Genomic DNA, 15,712 nt, shown 5'->3' with positions numbered 1-15,712 from the left:
GTCCAAGAAAGCATAGTCACGAGCTCCAGAACTATACGAGATCAAGAAAAGCATGACGTCCACATCGCGGGCGATGCCCTGAGCTTGTGCAAACGGCCGGGTAGCGGGCATCGGGGTAATGCAGATCCCACGTTTAGCCTACACCTTGGCTTTGAACATTCGTCGCGAGATAACCCGGTATCGATAACAGCCCCACCATGCTACGCGCGACAGTTTACGCGTCGCCCGATGTAGGCTTTTTGGCAAGAAGCAACACCTTGGCTACTCTTCGCTTTGCTTCCCAACTCTTCCCTCCGCTCAGTTGCAATCAAGCTCCTTGGAAACGCCACACCTCAACAATCCAGTTCTAAATCACATTGGACGGAAATCTACCTTTCTATCGAACAAACGTCACTCGCAAGTTCTGATCGCGAAGGCAAGATGGGAAGCGCTGTACAGGACGCCAAGATGACTTCCAAGGCCGCAGTGTAAGCAAACGCGCATGCTATACGACATAAGCCAATGCTAAGTCCATCTAGTGTCAAAGATGTCGACCTCAGTCAGATCTACTCAGAAAGCGTAGCAGCAAAGATCATACAAGTCGCGCAACGCGGTCTCAAACAACCGGCTCCCTTACCGTCATACCCACACACCGTACCCCAGATCGGTCCAGACGCCGGCCGATATGAAGAGCGAGAAGCAGACTTCTGGACATGCGGCTTCTTCCCAGGATGCTTATACGCTCTTCTCGAACGCTCAATACGATACCCTCAGGCCATTGATGTCCCGGAAAATGTGCGGCCACAAATCCAGGACCAACTGCTCAAACTGGGTCGACACTATGGCGTCGCTATCAACCAGATGTCGGGTCGAACAGATACCCACGACATGGGCTTCATCGTACAGCCTGCGTTACAAAAAGACTGGGAGTTGACTGGGAACAAAGAGAGCTTACAATCTGTCATCAACGCAGCGTACGCGCTCGCATCGCGATACGACGACCGGGTGAAAGCGATTCGGAGTTGGGATGTTGCGATCAACGATCGTTACTCAATAACGGACATGTCCACAAACTTCCTTGTCATTATAGATAGCATGTGCAGTAAGCCTTCCACCCCAAGCACTTCTTCTCCCCACTTACTCACACGTTTCAGACCTCGACCTCCTCTACTTCGTCGGCCACATCCAAAACGACCAAAAGCTAATCGACATCGCAACCCAACACGCCGACTCCATCATCCACGAAATTCTGCGACCAGACTTCTCCTCCTACCACCTCGTAAACTTCGACCCGCGGACCGGTCAACCACAAGCCAAGATGACGAATCAGGGTTGGAAAGACGATTCGACGTGGAGTCGAGGTCAAGCCTGGGCGATAATGGGTTTTGCGCAGACGTATTCGTGGACGAAGGATATCAAGTACTTGGCGACAGCGATCCAATGTGCAGAATACTTCTTGCGCAGATTGAAAGAAGGAGAGGGGAAGTGGCATCACCCCATGGTCCCGTGTTGGGATTTCGATGCGCCACAAGATCATCCTGAAGAACCGCTACGCGATGTCTCCGCAGGCGTGATAACAGCGAATGGTCTTCTTATCATCCACCAAGCACTCCAATCCCTCTCTTCAGCCACGGTATCGCAACTCCCTTCTAGCAACGCCACCAATTTCCTCGACGTCGCACTGCAGATCGTATCCCAGACTCTAGATATGTCGTACGACTCTGATCTAGCGTCTTTTGAACTCCCCACCAAGGCCATGGTCAATGGGAACAGCGTGAACGGCGCAGTGGTAGCATCAGAGCTCAAGATCAAAAAATCAGGGTTCGAGTGTATACTAAGGAACAGCACGACGAATTGGAACGAACATGCGCATATGAAGTATGCGGATCATGGGTTGGTGTATGCGGATTACTACCTTTTGGAATTCGGGAATAAGCTTTTGAGGGCGGGGTTGCTGTGATGGGTGTTGGGGCGTTGGGATGAGTAGTCGTTGATGAGAAATACATGTTGAAGTGAAGCAAGTCTGCATTGTCTGCTTGCTGGTTTGATGTGCCTTTGCTGTGAGTGAGCAGGTGTGAAGACGGTATCAAGGAAGCTAGCATATGAGAAGAGCAGAACAGGTGAGCAACGAGCAAGAGTCAAAGAACGAGCGGTTGGATTTCTTTTGCGTGCGTGACGAAATGAGCGTAAGGCGTAAGGCGTGGTAGTGTATATACAGCGATATCAAGCGAGTGCGGGTATGTATATGCAACAGCATAGAACGAGTGTGATAGTGCAAGTGTGCACAAACGTGAAGAGAGACATGTACAAGAAAGATGAGTGGAAAAGTGCGCCGCAGCCAACAAACAGCAGAAACGATACCTAGCCGGTCATTGTCGCTGGTTTACACAGTGACATACTCCATGACAACCGAAGTCACGACCGTAGTTTGTGGGTCAGCGGGCGCGGTAGGCTCAGGCGCTTGCTCTGAGACGGCTGGTGCGCTAGAAACCTGGGGTGTGGGAGTAGGTGTAGAAGAGATAGATGTCGCGCTGGAGACCTCAGATGAGGTCGCAGGTGTAGGTGTGGATACCGCAGGGGTAGAAGCACCCAGCGTCACATACTGCGTAATGACCGACTCCAAGAGCGTCGTTGCAATCTGGGGACCCGCACCACCAGCGTCAGGCGCGACTTCCGGAACCGGAGCCTTCTTCCATACAAACTCGCCAGATTCAGCGTCGTAAGATCCGCTCGACTGATCGGCAGGGAGAGTGGAGTTGGTGCCGTCAGGTCCAGGTCCGTTGTACACAGGCGGGTTGCCTTCGATGTCGTCCTTGTATTCGACATCGCCGTTCCAGGTCGGCACCTCGGTGTCGGATTCTGGGATGCTGACTGGCACGCTGAATACGGTGACGTTCAAGCCCTTGGGTGGTTTGTTTCGTGGGATCTCGCTGAAGTCCAGAGCTTGGATGCGCCAGCTGAACTTCTCTTTGAGATAGGCCTGTACTGTCTCTTTGTCCAGGCTCTTGAGCTCGCCGGCCGCGTGCTTCTGTGCGAGCTTCTCTGTCAGGCCAATGTTACCCGTAACGATGTTTGAAGAGCTCATTCGCGGAGAAGACAAGGTGGCGAGCTGACCAACGTAGTTGGGGTCTGTGGGCCAGTCGATGGGGTTGGTGCTGGGCTCGCCAAGGAAGGCACGAACGGCGTAGGAGACCTTGATGTCGGTGGGCATATTGACTTCACACTGCCAGTCGGTAGCCTGAACCGTGCGGTTGATGCTGCCTCCGCCTGGAGCCGGGAATGTCGCATTGACAGTCGCATTGGTCTCGCTCAGACCTTGATTCTGGGCCTTGTACAACTGATTGATGGACGATGTCAGCGTCGCATTGCTGGGGTTGTTTTCGAGTTCGGGGTAGGTGTATCCAAAGGAGGTCCAATTGCGGGAAGTGGTTGCAGTCCACATGTCGCCAAGGGCGTTCATGTGGAACGGTGCGAGTGGCGAAGCAGTACCAAGAACGCTACCGCTGGCGACAGAGAATGAACCCATACGCTGCTCGGCGTCCTCGACCCAGGTGTCGGGGTAGCGAGTTTGGTACATAGATATGATCCGATCAATGTTACTACACACGGTTAGCATTACTCTCAGCATTACGTTCCGAGGACTTACCAGTGATGGAACCAGAAGATGGGGTCGAAGGCGGAAACCTCCACTATACCCATGTGACCCAATCCGAAGACGGTGTGCAGACCATCGTGTAGAGTCTCAAAGTTTCCGATCTTGCCACCGTTCGCCTTGTTGCTCACTTGGCTGAAGGGTTGGTACGTTGTCAACAACTTGTAGAGCATATCGCGGAGATTGGGCTGCTGCTTGCCCACTCGATCGTTAACCTCGCTGTTACGGCTGGTGGCATTGGCAGCATGCGGGTCAGCTGGGTACCGAATAGTGTGATTCCAGTACTTGAACTCAAACTCGCTCTACTCGTGTGTTAGCAGCCAAGTTCTCGAATATGATATCTTCTGCGTGGAACGCGGAGGTATAGATTTGAGACGTACCAAAGGAGCGAAGTCATCATACTTCAGAGGATGGAAGTCGTATTTGTACAGAGGGTTGGGGATATACCCTGTGGTCCCATTGGGAAACGTGACAGTAGCCGTGAGGCAACGCACGTTCTCAGGAATGACACCCTCTTCACTGTTTGGCGGGTCCATTGCCCAGTCCCAGTAAGGAAGGCGAACTCGGTTTGCAATATCCAAGGCCTTGTTACGGGCTTCACCGATGGGATACTCATTGGCGACGTCGACCGCGCGATCATGGAGAACCTGCTCGAAGAGCGCGAGATACGGTCTGTGCCACGGACCGAACATGCTGGACCCATGAGGACAATATCCCATCATCTCATGACCAGCTGTCCCGTTCACATTGTCCCACTTCTGGAATGGCACTCCGTGTATCCCTAGAGATGTTAGTTAAGCCTCTGATAAGAACATTAACTACATACCTGCGACCTGGAAGTAAGAGATCTTTTGATCCTGGTCCATAGCCTGAAAGCGAGCAAACGCTTGGATAAAGATGTTCCATAACTCCGTGTCTTTCTGCAATTCACGGAGTTCCTGTCGGGGGTGTACTCCAGTTCCCTGGACTCCGACAACACTGAAGTAGCTGTCGTCTGCCTTTGCAACTCCACATGAAGGACCATTGGTAGAGTTGGACACAGCTTGTACGCTTGCCAGTAACGAGAGTGTGGTAGCCAGACCAGTGAAAGAAAAGAATGATTTCATGTTGGCCAACCGGTAGCGAATGAAGATGATCGTCAAGATCTGAACGAATGAAAGCAGCAACAAGTTGCGAACGAAAAGAATGAATGTCACTAGGACTGAAAGAGAGACTGGGCAAGCGATGCTGTGATGGGATTCTGGATGGACATGATGCTGTATATAAGATGTCCGTAAAATGAACGGCTGATGGCACAATCCACTGCCCCGCTGCCTGTAAGTGACGTACCGCGTTGTAGTACCGGTACTTCATGCGTAAAACATCCACCATCTGTCAAAAGGCAGGTGCCGCAGCGTGTACGCCGTTGTTGGTCGGTGCATCCTTGCATGTAGGATGATGTTCGAAACATGTTTGGTTTCTTCGCATGAACGTGCCAAGGACGGAGGAGCACGAGGTATGGACTATGAACATAGACGATCAGAGTCCTGGAGCGTATTTTCGAGCTTCAATGGGGGTCTAGTACCGGTGTTCATGCTCTCAGTATAACTGCGCTTGACCGTTGACGTAGTCGTCCTAGCCAAGACGCAGCATAGACAGTTGAGTATCTTGGGGATGCCTTAGCCCCACCGGCTAGTTGAGAATCAGACATCGGCACGAGCGGGCCATCTTCGATCGGTGCAGTATACTGATTGTGGCTGTGGCGTGGGGAAGCTGTGTGATGTTGATTGCGTGAGATGGCAGGGCCGCGGCACAGACCACCACGGCATGGTGCGACGCTCACAGAGAGCAAATTGACGAGCAACCGAAATTCAGGCACCTATCAACTCGGATGTGACGGCCTGGAATGGTCGATGCGATGAAACAATGTCGGCACGCAGCGATTGCTAACCGGCAAAATTGGTGTTATCGCGATTTTGCGGGGGATGTGCTTCATACACTTTCCATAGTGTCGGGAGGCATGGAGTCATCGATATCACGCGCTGTGAGAGTGCGTTTCGTGTCCTCGAGTTGTTTCGCCTGGCTGCTCTTTCTCTTTCTCGAACCTGCACTATCAGATGCAATGTGCAATCTTGCCCACCTTTTGACTCTCTTGAAAACTTCGATTACTGGCACCGGGAGCCCACCCAGTTGGGCAGCTGATACACCGTTGCTTCTCGTCAAGACATCAATAGTCGTTCGAGCCCGTGTGATGGCCGGGTTCAGAGATTGGCCAAAGACGGTGTCACCGAACGATGTCAACGCAATGTTCCTCAGAAGCAGAATGTCGCCAACTTTGATGCTCTCTAGTGTCTGCAGTAGTTGGGTTTGAACGTGGTTTTGTTCGTTGTTTGACTCTCGGGGTGGACGCAGCCAGAACGTGACCTTGAAGTCTGAGCGCGTATCATCCGCAACGATGATCTCCCATAGATTCATCTTGTATCCGCCCTTCCGAACGAAGACTTCTTTTTGTTCCGGAGTCGCTGTCACAACGCATAAGAAGTTTGGTGTTGGAGTTTGCGGGTAGATCGCTCGTAGACGCTGTGCGTTAGGTAACAATCCAAGAGGCGTGATACTCATCTTGGGCGCGACTTTGACGAGTAGTGTATGCTCATCGACTTTGCTTGGGCTGTCAAAGTCCGATAGAGTAGTTCCGAAAGAAGTAGTCAAGAAGGATGAGGAGCTGACGCTCTTATCTGTTATACCGTCTGGCAGGACCTGAGACGACAGTAGCGTGTCGTGGAAGACGAGCGAATGCTCAAGATAGCCAGGTGTGGCGAGTGACGTATCCTCAAAGGCGATAGATGTATCCAAGTGCGTTGTATCTTCTTGTAAGAAAGACGGATACCGACTCACATTGGGCAGCGAAACGTCTGATATGTCTTGACCTCGAACATTTCCTGGGAGAAAAGGTTGTGACCATCCAGTCTGGAGCCGAGGGTTCTTGAGAGGCAGTCCGCGCCACTTCAAAGCCGGTGTGGATTCATTTGCAGGTGTAGAGACACTTGTTGCTGCATCAAAGGGACGGCAATCCTCGACTGCCAAAAGTGTGTCCTCGTTAAACTCTAGATGGTTGCGCAAAGGCGCTCCATTGAGCATCTTGAGCCGCATCTTACGCGACTGACGCGTCTACGCGTACGTGTTGGATCGACGCGTGCGCGACGGAAGTCATGGGAACAGGGTTGGTCTTCGAAGTATACTAGCGTAGGAGGTATGCGAGGGTCATGTGGAGCCGAGTAGAGAGAAGTCGGAGAATGTGAGGATGTCCGGGCCTCGTCCAACAAATCCGAAGCTGAGGGCATAATCGTCGCCTAATCTGATAACGCGAGGTCCGAAAGCCGAAGCAATTCACCGAGACAAGAAAAGCAACATAAGAGGCGGTCAGCTTCCGTGAAAAACAGCCGTAACGACGTGTATTCGGTGTTACTCAAGCATCTTCGTATGTACCAGGCAGCAACGGCCGTGAACGGGCGTGAAAGACATCATCCAGGTACCAACCACTCCGTAAGCGTCGGCGTCACCGCGCGCCCACATTCCGCGGCCTTGGCGATCTAATCGCCGCATCTGATATAAAGATACGCAATGGCACCTTCCAAGACGCCCCACCGGCCGATAAACGCCTACCGAGTCCCTGCCATGTTGCGCAACCTGTCCTACAAGCTGACTTCAGCACTTTCGTCGTCAGAAGTCCCTACGTTGGCCAAGGACAGCGACGAATTCACCAAAGCGAAGAAGACGGAGGAGTTGTTCCCGACCACCGACCCCGCGGTAGATGGCGACGATTGCCTGCACGACTGCGCCAGTTGTAGTGTCAAATACCCGCGCAAGTTCGAGATTGACGAGACGGAAGAGCTGTATGGGCATGTGAAGGGATGGAGTACGCATTTGATTGTCGCGACTGGCAAGACGGATTGGGTGCGCGATGTCGCAGACGAGAAGGGCAGCATCATGGAGGCGGTTGACAGGGGCGATGCAAAGCCTAGCAATGGGGTGAGTCTGGGAATATGCTACCGTTAGGTTCTGTCGAGTGCGAGCTAATTGGGTATAGAAACTCATGTTATCCGCCTCCAATATGCCCGTCCCAGACCACTCGGATCACAGTTCCATGGTACTACTGCTACCGTCATGGCAGTTCATAGACAATGTCACGCCTGCGAACATCCCCGAACTTATCACCGACTACATCAACCCCGGTCCTACGAATAACACCCCATTGCGCCCACGAAAAACCGCCGAGCTACCACCTTCAGAAAAGCCGGAAGAGACTTCTTCCGCCGACGCCGACGCGCCCTCCTCCATACCCCCGTCGATACCCGCACCCCAACTCAAAGCCCGACCATGTCCACACAAATACCTCATCCTCATGTGCAGTCAAAAGACACGAGACGCACGTTGCGGCCAGTCCGCTCCTCTTCTACGAAAAGAGTTCGAGCGACTGCTCCGACCACTGGGGTTATACCGCGATCTACACGACGAGCGACCGGGCGGCGTAGGAATATACTTTATAAGCCACGTTGGAGGCCACAAGTTCTCGGCAAACGTCATGGTCTACCGACACTCCTCAGTCGTCACACGGCCCGAGAGCACGAATGGCACTGACAATGGACATGCCAATGGCGCGGAGAAGCGGCTCGCGGACCTGAAACTTGAAGATGATAATGGACAGGAGGTTCTGCTGGATGCTAATAAGGAGCAGGAGGCAGAGGGTAATGGCGAGGCTGCGCAGTGTATATGGTTGGCAAGAGTGAAGCCTGAGGATTGTGAGAATATCATCAAGTACACGGTGCTGCAAGGGAAGGTGGTGAAACCGGAAAGGCAGCTGCGAGGTGGATTTGATCGGTGCAAACAGCTAGCTAGTTGGTAATCGATTTTGAAGCACTGCCGTATCATCCAGCTCAGGCGTTGTCTGAGTCCCAGGCAACTCATATGGTGTTTCCTCCACGTCTTCTGATGCATTCCCACGACCCTCATCGTTTGCACCTGCTGACTTCTCGCTTTTGTTGCTATCTGGGTATCTCCGGCGAATCCAGTACATCGCGACGAAGATGATACTGATGATTGCCAAGCCCCCCAAAACGCCGCCTATTATCGCACCCATATTGAGGGACTTAATCCCATGTTCGTTGAAGGAAGACGACGAGCTGTCATCGAGAGTCGCAAAGTCGCTAGAGGCTGGTGTCGCACTTGCTTGCTGAGGCCGTGAAGAGGCGTAGCCAGAGTCGGACCGGTCGACTGTTATGGTGACAGTCTTGAAGAGAGGCGGTATTATGACTGTAGAGTATGGTCCGGGACTCGGTGTAACGGTGATAGTCTTGAATAGAGGTGGTATTATGACGGTAGAATATGGTCCTGCGGATTCCGTTACCCTTTCTGTCAATAATTCGCCGATGTTGGGTGTTGTCTCAAGCGTGCGGAGGCTTTCTGAAGTCGACTTAATCGGTGGCGTCCAGTACGAGTAGGATTGCTTTTTATTGTTAGATTGTAGACCAGTAGCAAGATGACCAAAGTACATACCGTCTCCATCTCAGCTTGTCGCGGTTGGTGTCTCAACGGCAGCGAGTGACTTTTACGAACAAGAAAGAGGTACCTAAGACAACTTGAACTAGGTAGAAGATTGCGTAGTTCTGCTTCCTACACACAGCCCCTTTCAATGAAAACGTCGATGTAACACTGGAATGCAGCATTGCGATTGTGTCACAACCTGTATCAGCATGGTACAGTGCAGCGCGTAGAAACTGCGCGAATGACTTTACCAAAGGCCCCGTAGTACAGAATATGTACATACTAGGGTTCATACAAGGTTAGGCTCGATATGCAATGAATCACGCGCATACGGGAAGATACATGTTGAACTCGAACATAACATGGGGTATCATTTGTGGTATATCGCTTGACCATGCGTCTATGGTGTCTGTCTGTCGGCTTTATGTGGCCCGTGGTCCTCAAGATGGCAAGCAATTTTCGATCTTTCCAAGTATTGTGACTTCGCAGCGTGCTCCCCATCGATATGCCGGTCATGGTCGACCTTGCTCGACGAAATTAGTCGAGCATTTCGGGCCGCCAACTCGTACTTATCGTCATAGAAGGGCTCCACGCGTGACGATGACAACTTCCTGTAGGGTCTTGATCACCATGAGAAAGCTGTGAGTGACTCTTGCATCGCTTGTGATCACACGACTTGTTGTATGTGCACATACACGTCTCTTCTCAGCCTGCGGCTTCCTTAACCTTGCCACCGGGATTGGGCGCTTCGTCGATGAACTGGGGCGGCGCAGTATCGTCTAGCATGAAGTTTGGCACGCCTGACGATTCTCCAATACCCTCAAAGTCGACCTCGTCACCCAATGCCTCCAGCTCAGCATCCAGCTCCGACTCGTCCACATCTTCTGGCACGTCGTAGCTGCGGCTTATAGCGTCTTGTATATCGTTTCCCATATCCATGAGGTCCGCCATCTCGTCTTGCAGCTTATCGATCTTGTCGATGTTGACCTTGCCGTACTGCTTCCGTAGCTCTTTGGTCGTTGTCTTCATGGCGTCGATAGTGGTCATTGTGTTCTTAAGATTGTCCTGCATCATGCCGGCCTGTTCCATGTTCCACGACTGCGCCTGAAGTTGGTCGCGCTGCGCTTCGTATTGCTTCCGCTGCTGGAGGACTTTGAGGGCTTTTTGCTTGATGGCGGTTTTGCCGGGGCCGTCGCGCATCTTGGCGAGCTTCTGCTGGTAGGTGGACAGCTCAGCATTGAGCTTGGCGAGCTTGACGTCGAGACTTTCTATGCGTGTGTCGACCTGAGCGCGTCAGTATCGGAAAGGTGTTGCCTAATGGATGGAGCCTACATTGGAGATGGCGCTGTTGAGCGTGGGCTTGGGCGCGGTGCTCTTTGCACCGAATAAGCGGTTCATGCTGGTGGAGGGATATGTGGGTTGCCGGCCGGAGAGTCGCGATATGCAGCCGAAGGGAGAGGACAGGCGTGGAGTGTGTTGGCAGTGTGGGGTGAATGGCGGGCACCGAACGGTGGTCGTAGCTCCGGCAGTTCCCGCTAACGTCATCGATCGTCACGTGGGCGCTAACGATCGCTGACCCTGAGATGCCCAAGCAGGATTGCCATACATAGAGTGTCCCATGCCATGGCAATTGCCGACGTTGACAAGCTAACAAAAGCAACCATAGTACATGATGAAGCAATTCATCAACAGCTATCCACAAACGAGTCAAATGAACTTTCTTACAGGCGGATGCCGGCATGCGATGCCAGATGCAAGATGCACCAAACCATCACACTGTTGAAGATGCTACATAACCATGAAATCCTCCAGCATGCGCGGCGTTCACGCCATCAGCACTAGCTCGCATGCTTATCTCGAGCAACTACTGAGTTCCAGACTTGTACCCAGATATAGCTGGTAGTCTTCTTCTCGACACGTCCTGGTTGATATCAGGGAGGTGCAAGTGATCTGCGGCCTGGCACGCTATCCGTACTACGCAGCTTCTAGCCTTGCCTGTCACCACCAAACCCAACAATACCCACAACACTCCGACTCGGGAGACACAGACGTTTTCGCAGCCTGTATCTGTAACGACGCCGCGCAACAGTCGGTGCATGGGTTGATCCAGAGCCTCGCGCGCTTTTCGTTTGCCATTGCCTTCCCCGCGGCCTCGTTCGCCTAAGGTACCTGTCCCACCTGTGCAATCCAGCCCAAGCCACGAACACGCGCCCTCTGTCTCACTCGAGTCGCTCTGCTAACCAGCCCGCCGCCGTGTCCAGCTTTGCACGGTGTGTCCTTCTATGACGCATTGGTCGCCGCAGTAAATCTACGCATGTGCCCCACGCTGCTGCACACGCTCTCGAGTGCCTCGCCCGACCCTTCCCCTGCCCCGCCCTTGTAGCCGCAAACCACCGCAACCACCATGTTTTGGCGCTTCGGCGGGTACGCGCAGCTGTCGTCGCTCGACAGCATCCTCGACAAGCCCGACGTCACCGTCGAGGAGCTGCTCGACGAGTCGGACCTCATACAGGAGCTCAAGCAGCAGAACTCGAAGCTGATAGAATACCTTCGCGATGAGAATGTCTTGGAACGCCTGCTGCGCTACGTTATCGCCGCCAGACCCGACCTGCCCCCCGACGACGACACCGGAGGAGAACCTGCGCACGAGGCGAGGAGTCCCAGTCGGACGGGCTTTTTCGGCAAAGTCAGGGCGCGCTCGACATCCACCACCAAGTCCGATGCGGGCGATAGTGAAGAGACCAAGGAGGAGCGACAGCGCATGAAGTACGCCTATGTGTCGTGCGAGATCCTATCGTCCGAAGTGTGGTCCATATCCGAGGCGGTCCTCGAGAACCAGGACACCTTGCGACAGTTCTGGGCCTACATCAAGCAGCCTGCGCCGCTCGACCCCGTCCAGGCTGGCTACTTCACCAAGGTCAACGAGTCGCTGCTCGACCGCAAGATGGAGGAGATGCTCGACTTCTTCAAGTCATTGGACAATGTTGTAACAGACATGTTGCAGCACGTCGACTGCCCTGTCATCATGGACCTGCTGTTGAAGATTATCAGCCTTGAGAAGAGCGAGGGCGGACAGGGCATTGTTGACGTAAGTCGTTCCATACACGCTTGCTAGCATAACTAACAGACTCCAGTGGCTGCAACAACAGAACCTCGTTCCCCGCCTGATATCGTTCCTCGCCCCCGATCAGTCGACTTCCACACAAACGTCAGCTGGCGACTTCCTCAAGGCTATCATCACAATATCCGCAAACGCTACCACGCAAGACCAGTCCGTCATCGGGCCTAACGAGCTTACGCGCCAGCTTGTCTCCGAACAATGTCTGAAACAGCTGATCGATTTTATGCTGCAAGGCGGCAATCCGCTGACAGTCGGTGTGGGTATCATCATCGAGGTTATCAGAAAGAACAACTCCGACTATGATTTGGAGAATCAGATTGGGCCGGTACCCAAGAACTCAGACCCCATCTACCTGGGAACACTGCTTCGCCAATTCGCCAACCACATCCCGCAGTTCATGGAGCTGGTTAATAGCTCAAGCCAGATCGTGACACAGCGCGATGGCAGCACTACAAAGAAAAAGCGAGAGCTCAAGACAGCCTTTGGCGAGAAGATCGAACCGCTTGGATTTGATCGGTTCAAGACTTGTGAGCTGATGGCCGAGTTGCTGCACTGCAGTAACATGGCTCTGCTCAACGAACGGGGCAGCGAGGCTGAAGTCAGGAGGCGAGATGCCGAGCGGGAACGTCTCAAGGCTGACGGCAAATTGACTTCAGCGATTCCCGGCAACCCAGGCGATTTCTCCACCAGCGTTGATAGCCAAGGCTTCCACCACGCGCGCGCCCCATCCATGGACTCTCCCGCAGAGATAAAACCTCTGCATGTACAAAACAGTTCGGAAGACGACTTTGAAAAGGTTGTCGCGCCGGAAGTTGCTGTCGAAGAGGCCAAAGATACATCAACGGAGAAGGAGCAGATTGGAGAGCCATTGGAGCCTTCGCCGAAGCTGCCACCGAGAGATGCGCCACAGGAACCGTCCGCTGCCAAGACGGCAGGCGATGACGGCGAGTTTGTTGACGAGCCTCTGACACCACCCAAAGACGCTGCAGCACCTGCCGAGAAACCTGCATCTCCACCTAAGCCTGCAGATGACGCCGAGTCACCCACATCAGCCGGCCTGAGTGCCAAGGTCGATGAGCTTGAACTGGATACTGACACCGTTATGAACGACCGCCAGGAACCGACAGAGCCTGCGAAGACCGAGAAGTCTGATACCGATGTCAAGACCCCGCCATCTCTTCTCACACAGCAGCTCAACCAGACCTCGGATACCACCACCGCTGAACAATCCGAAAGCCTCTCACCCCATCCAGACGACAAACCAGCGCCACTGTTTGCGGGTAAGAACCGCAAAAGTGAAGCCGAACCAGCCAGCATCGACACCTCGCGCTTCACCGCACCAGTAGCAGGATCAGATCTTTCGGAAATAACTCCTATCGACGAGTCTCAGAGCGTGCGCTCGGTGGTATTCGGCAGTGCAGAGGATGCTGCAGGTTTCGAGATCGACATTGACGGTACGCCTGTTGTTGGCGACTTGCTGAAGATCACATTCGTTGAGAACAAAGTTGTACCAACGATACTGGTAAGCCCCTCGATATCTTCCAGCGAAACGTGCTAATATTTGCAGGACTTCTTCTTCCGCTTCCCATGGAACAACTTTCTACACAATGTAGTATACGACGTCGTTCAGCAAGTTTTCAACGGTCAGATGGACCGTGGATACAACCGTCAGCTAGCGATTGACCTCTTCGACAACGGAGGCATTACCGAGCGCATCATCAAAGGACAGCAGGAGAGCGACAAATCGCACCAAGAAACGTCCATGCGACTAGGATACATGGGTCACCTCACCCTGATCGCAGAAGAGGTGTTGAAGTTTACAGAGCGACACACCGACGAGGTTCTGTCGCAGATGGTCCTAGAGAAGGTCCACGCTCAAGAGTGGGTGTATTATGTGGAACATATCCTGGCCGAGACGCGAGAGCGCGACAACGCCATTCTCGGAGGCGTACGACCCGACATGAGCGTCGGGCCCAGACAAGCTGTGCTCAATGCCGTCAACGCAGCAAACAACAACTTTGGAGGCGACAGTGGCGGGCTCTCCAATGCAAGCCTCGCCAACAACGGCAACATAGGCCTCGACAGCATGGAGCTCACCAATGCTGGTGACACTGAGGGTGGTGGGTACACCTTCAGCGGAGGCTCCTTGCTTAGTGGCTTTACTAACTCGAGTGACGAAGAAGACGAAGACATGGACGATGTCGACACCGAGAGAGAGCGGGAACAACGACAGGGACCTGTCGACGACTCCGAACAAGTGGGTGAAATCTCATTTGACGATGCTGATATGGACTATCGATAAGTCCATGGCCCCGAGCATACACACTATACCACGAATGTTTCCCGCCCTTGGTGCGTTTCCTTTTCTTATACTTGTTTGTATCATGAGCGGGAACGGACAGACGGCTCGCATGCTAGATCTATGGGCCTATCATCATCCTTTCTGTACATACATTCCTTGCGCCATCCGACAGGGTGTATGATACATGTAGTAATACGCATCGTGAGATGTGGTTTCCTCTCATCTCCTTTGTGTGATGTACCACTGGATGATTGGGCTTCATTGATCTGGTATGGTGTCCTCTTTCCTCCTCGTTTCCATCTGCTTGTTTCCCCTTTGTTCACCCTTTCTCTGTTGATTCTGATTTGCTCGCGTTCCATCTCCGCCCTGAATTGTCGCCCTATACTACCATTGAACAGCTCCACTAACACTCTCTTCCAGCCCAGTATCCCACCGCCCCTCCAGATCCCCCCATCGCGCGCCCGCCGTCAATTCGCCCTCCGTCTCGCCCAACGCAAAGCGCAGCTCGAATCAACGCGCGAAGCAGAAGAAGACCCAGACGACCCTTCCGCCCCGAAAACCCAAGAACAAGAAGAACGCGAAGGACACCAGCGCTTTGCACGCATGTTCGAAGGCATCGAAGATTCTTCCGACGACGATAGTCTGCACAGTATTGAGGGTATGGGAGAGGACGAGGAGAGCATACTAGGCCGCATCGAAGTTGAGGGCCAGGAGGTGGGCAGGCGGAGTCCGATTAAAGTGGCTAGTCCCGAGAAGGTGAGTAGCCCGGAACTGGAGCGGGGTCCGAGTGGTGGGGAGGGTAAGGAGGAGGAGAGGAGGGTTGTGGTTTAGTATGTTGTTGATGTGTTTATGAATGTGGTATGTGGGTAAGGCGCGGGCGCCGTCAGCGGTATCGTTGATGTGTTGTTCGATGTCGCTGTTGATGGGTATTGCGAGAATTCATGTAGGTTTACGCGATGGATTGGCATGATGTATGTAGTAATGCATGGTTATGAGATACCCCCTTCGATCTATCTCTTGGGATATTGTACTTTACGTTGAGCTGGAGCACCTAATATAGCCGCAACATGCTTTTTTTTCTTAGAGAGGTTCGCACTTTGATCTTGTGTTGTGCCGAAGACGAGGCAGGTACGACATT

The 15,712-nt window shown here is 53.1% G+C and overlaps 6 protein-coding genes across 6 annotated transcripts; 3 read left to right on the top strand and 3 right to left on the bottom strand.

Moving 5' to 3' along the window:
- Window positions 1-420: 420 nt before the first annotated feature.
- On the top strand, window positions 421-1,939 carry J4E86_007092 (uncharacterized protein; the record flags this gene model as incomplete). The annotated part of the gene is made up of 3 exons (XM_051447614.1): window positions 421-467; window positions 519-1,081; window positions 1,134-1,939. The coding sequence occupies 3 exons, from the start codon at window positions 421-423 to the stop codon at window positions 1,937-1,939; spliced, it is 1,416 nt and encodes a 471-aa protein (XP_051301212.1).
- Window positions 1,940-2,362: 423 nt separating this feature from the next.
- J4E86_007091 (uncharacterized protein) lies at window positions 2,363-4,737 on the bottom strand (the record flags this gene model as incomplete). Its single annotated transcript, XM_051447613.1, has 4 exons — window positions 2,363-3,578; window positions 3,626-3,933; window positions 4,012-4,412; window positions 4,458-4,737. 4 exons carry the CDS (start codon window positions 4,735-4,737, stop codon window positions 2,363-2,365), a joined length of 2,205 nt encoding a protein of 734 aa, XP_051301211.1.
- An 865-nt stretch (window positions 4,738-5,602) lies between these two features.
- Window positions 5,603-6,748, bottom strand: J4E86_007090 (uncharacterized protein; the record flags this gene model as incomplete). Its single annotated transcript, XM_051447612.1, has 2 exons — window positions 5,603-5,693; window positions 5,751-6,748. 2 exons carry the CDS (start codon window positions 6,746-6,748, stop codon window positions 5,603-5,605), a joined length of 1,089 nt encoding a protein of 362 aa, XP_051301210.1.
- Window positions 6,749-7,231: 483 nt separating this feature from the next.
- Window positions 7,232-8,513, top strand: J4E86_007089 (uncharacterized protein; the record flags this gene model as incomplete). The annotated part of the gene is made up of 2 exons (XM_051447611.1): window positions 7,232-7,639; window positions 7,698-8,513. 2 exons carry the CDS (start codon window positions 7,232-7,234, stop codon window positions 8,511-8,513), a joined length of 1,224 nt encoding a protein of 407 aa, XP_051301209.1.
- Window positions 8,514-9,856: 1,343 nt separating this feature from the next.
- On the bottom strand, window positions 9,857-10,549 carry J4E86_007088 (uncharacterized protein; the record flags this gene model as incomplete). The annotated part of the gene is made up of 2 exons (XM_051447610.1): window positions 9,857-10,435; window positions 10,484-10,549. The coding sequence occupies 2 exons, from the start codon at window positions 10,547-10,549 to the stop codon at window positions 9,857-9,859; spliced, it is 645 nt and encodes a 214-aa protein (XP_051301208.1).
- Window positions 10,550-11,555: 1,006 nt separating this feature from the next.
- J4E86_007087 (uncharacterized protein) lies at window positions 11,556-15,405 on the top strand (the record flags this gene model as incomplete). Its single annotated transcript, XM_051447609.1, has 4 exons — window positions 11,556-12,239; window positions 12,286-13,794; window positions 13,840-14,529; window positions 14,995-15,405. 4 exons carry the CDS (start codon window positions 11,556-11,558, stop codon window positions 15,403-15,405), a joined length of 3,294 nt encoding a protein of 1,097 aa, XP_051301207.1.
- Between the last annotated feature and the right edge of the window lie 307 nt (window positions 15,406-15,712).

Source organism: Alternaria arbusti (assembly GCF_024043155.1).
Source record: "Alternaria arbusti strain BMP 1465 chromosome Unknown scaffold_9, whole genome shotgun sequence".
NCBI classification, from domain to species: Eukaryota; Fungi; Ascomycota; class Dothideomycetes; order Pleosporales; family Pleosporaceae; genus Alternaria; species Alternaria arbusti.
The sequence above is the reverse complement of the archived record's forward strand: the minus strand, read 5'-3'. Positions and strand labels throughout refer to the sequence as shown.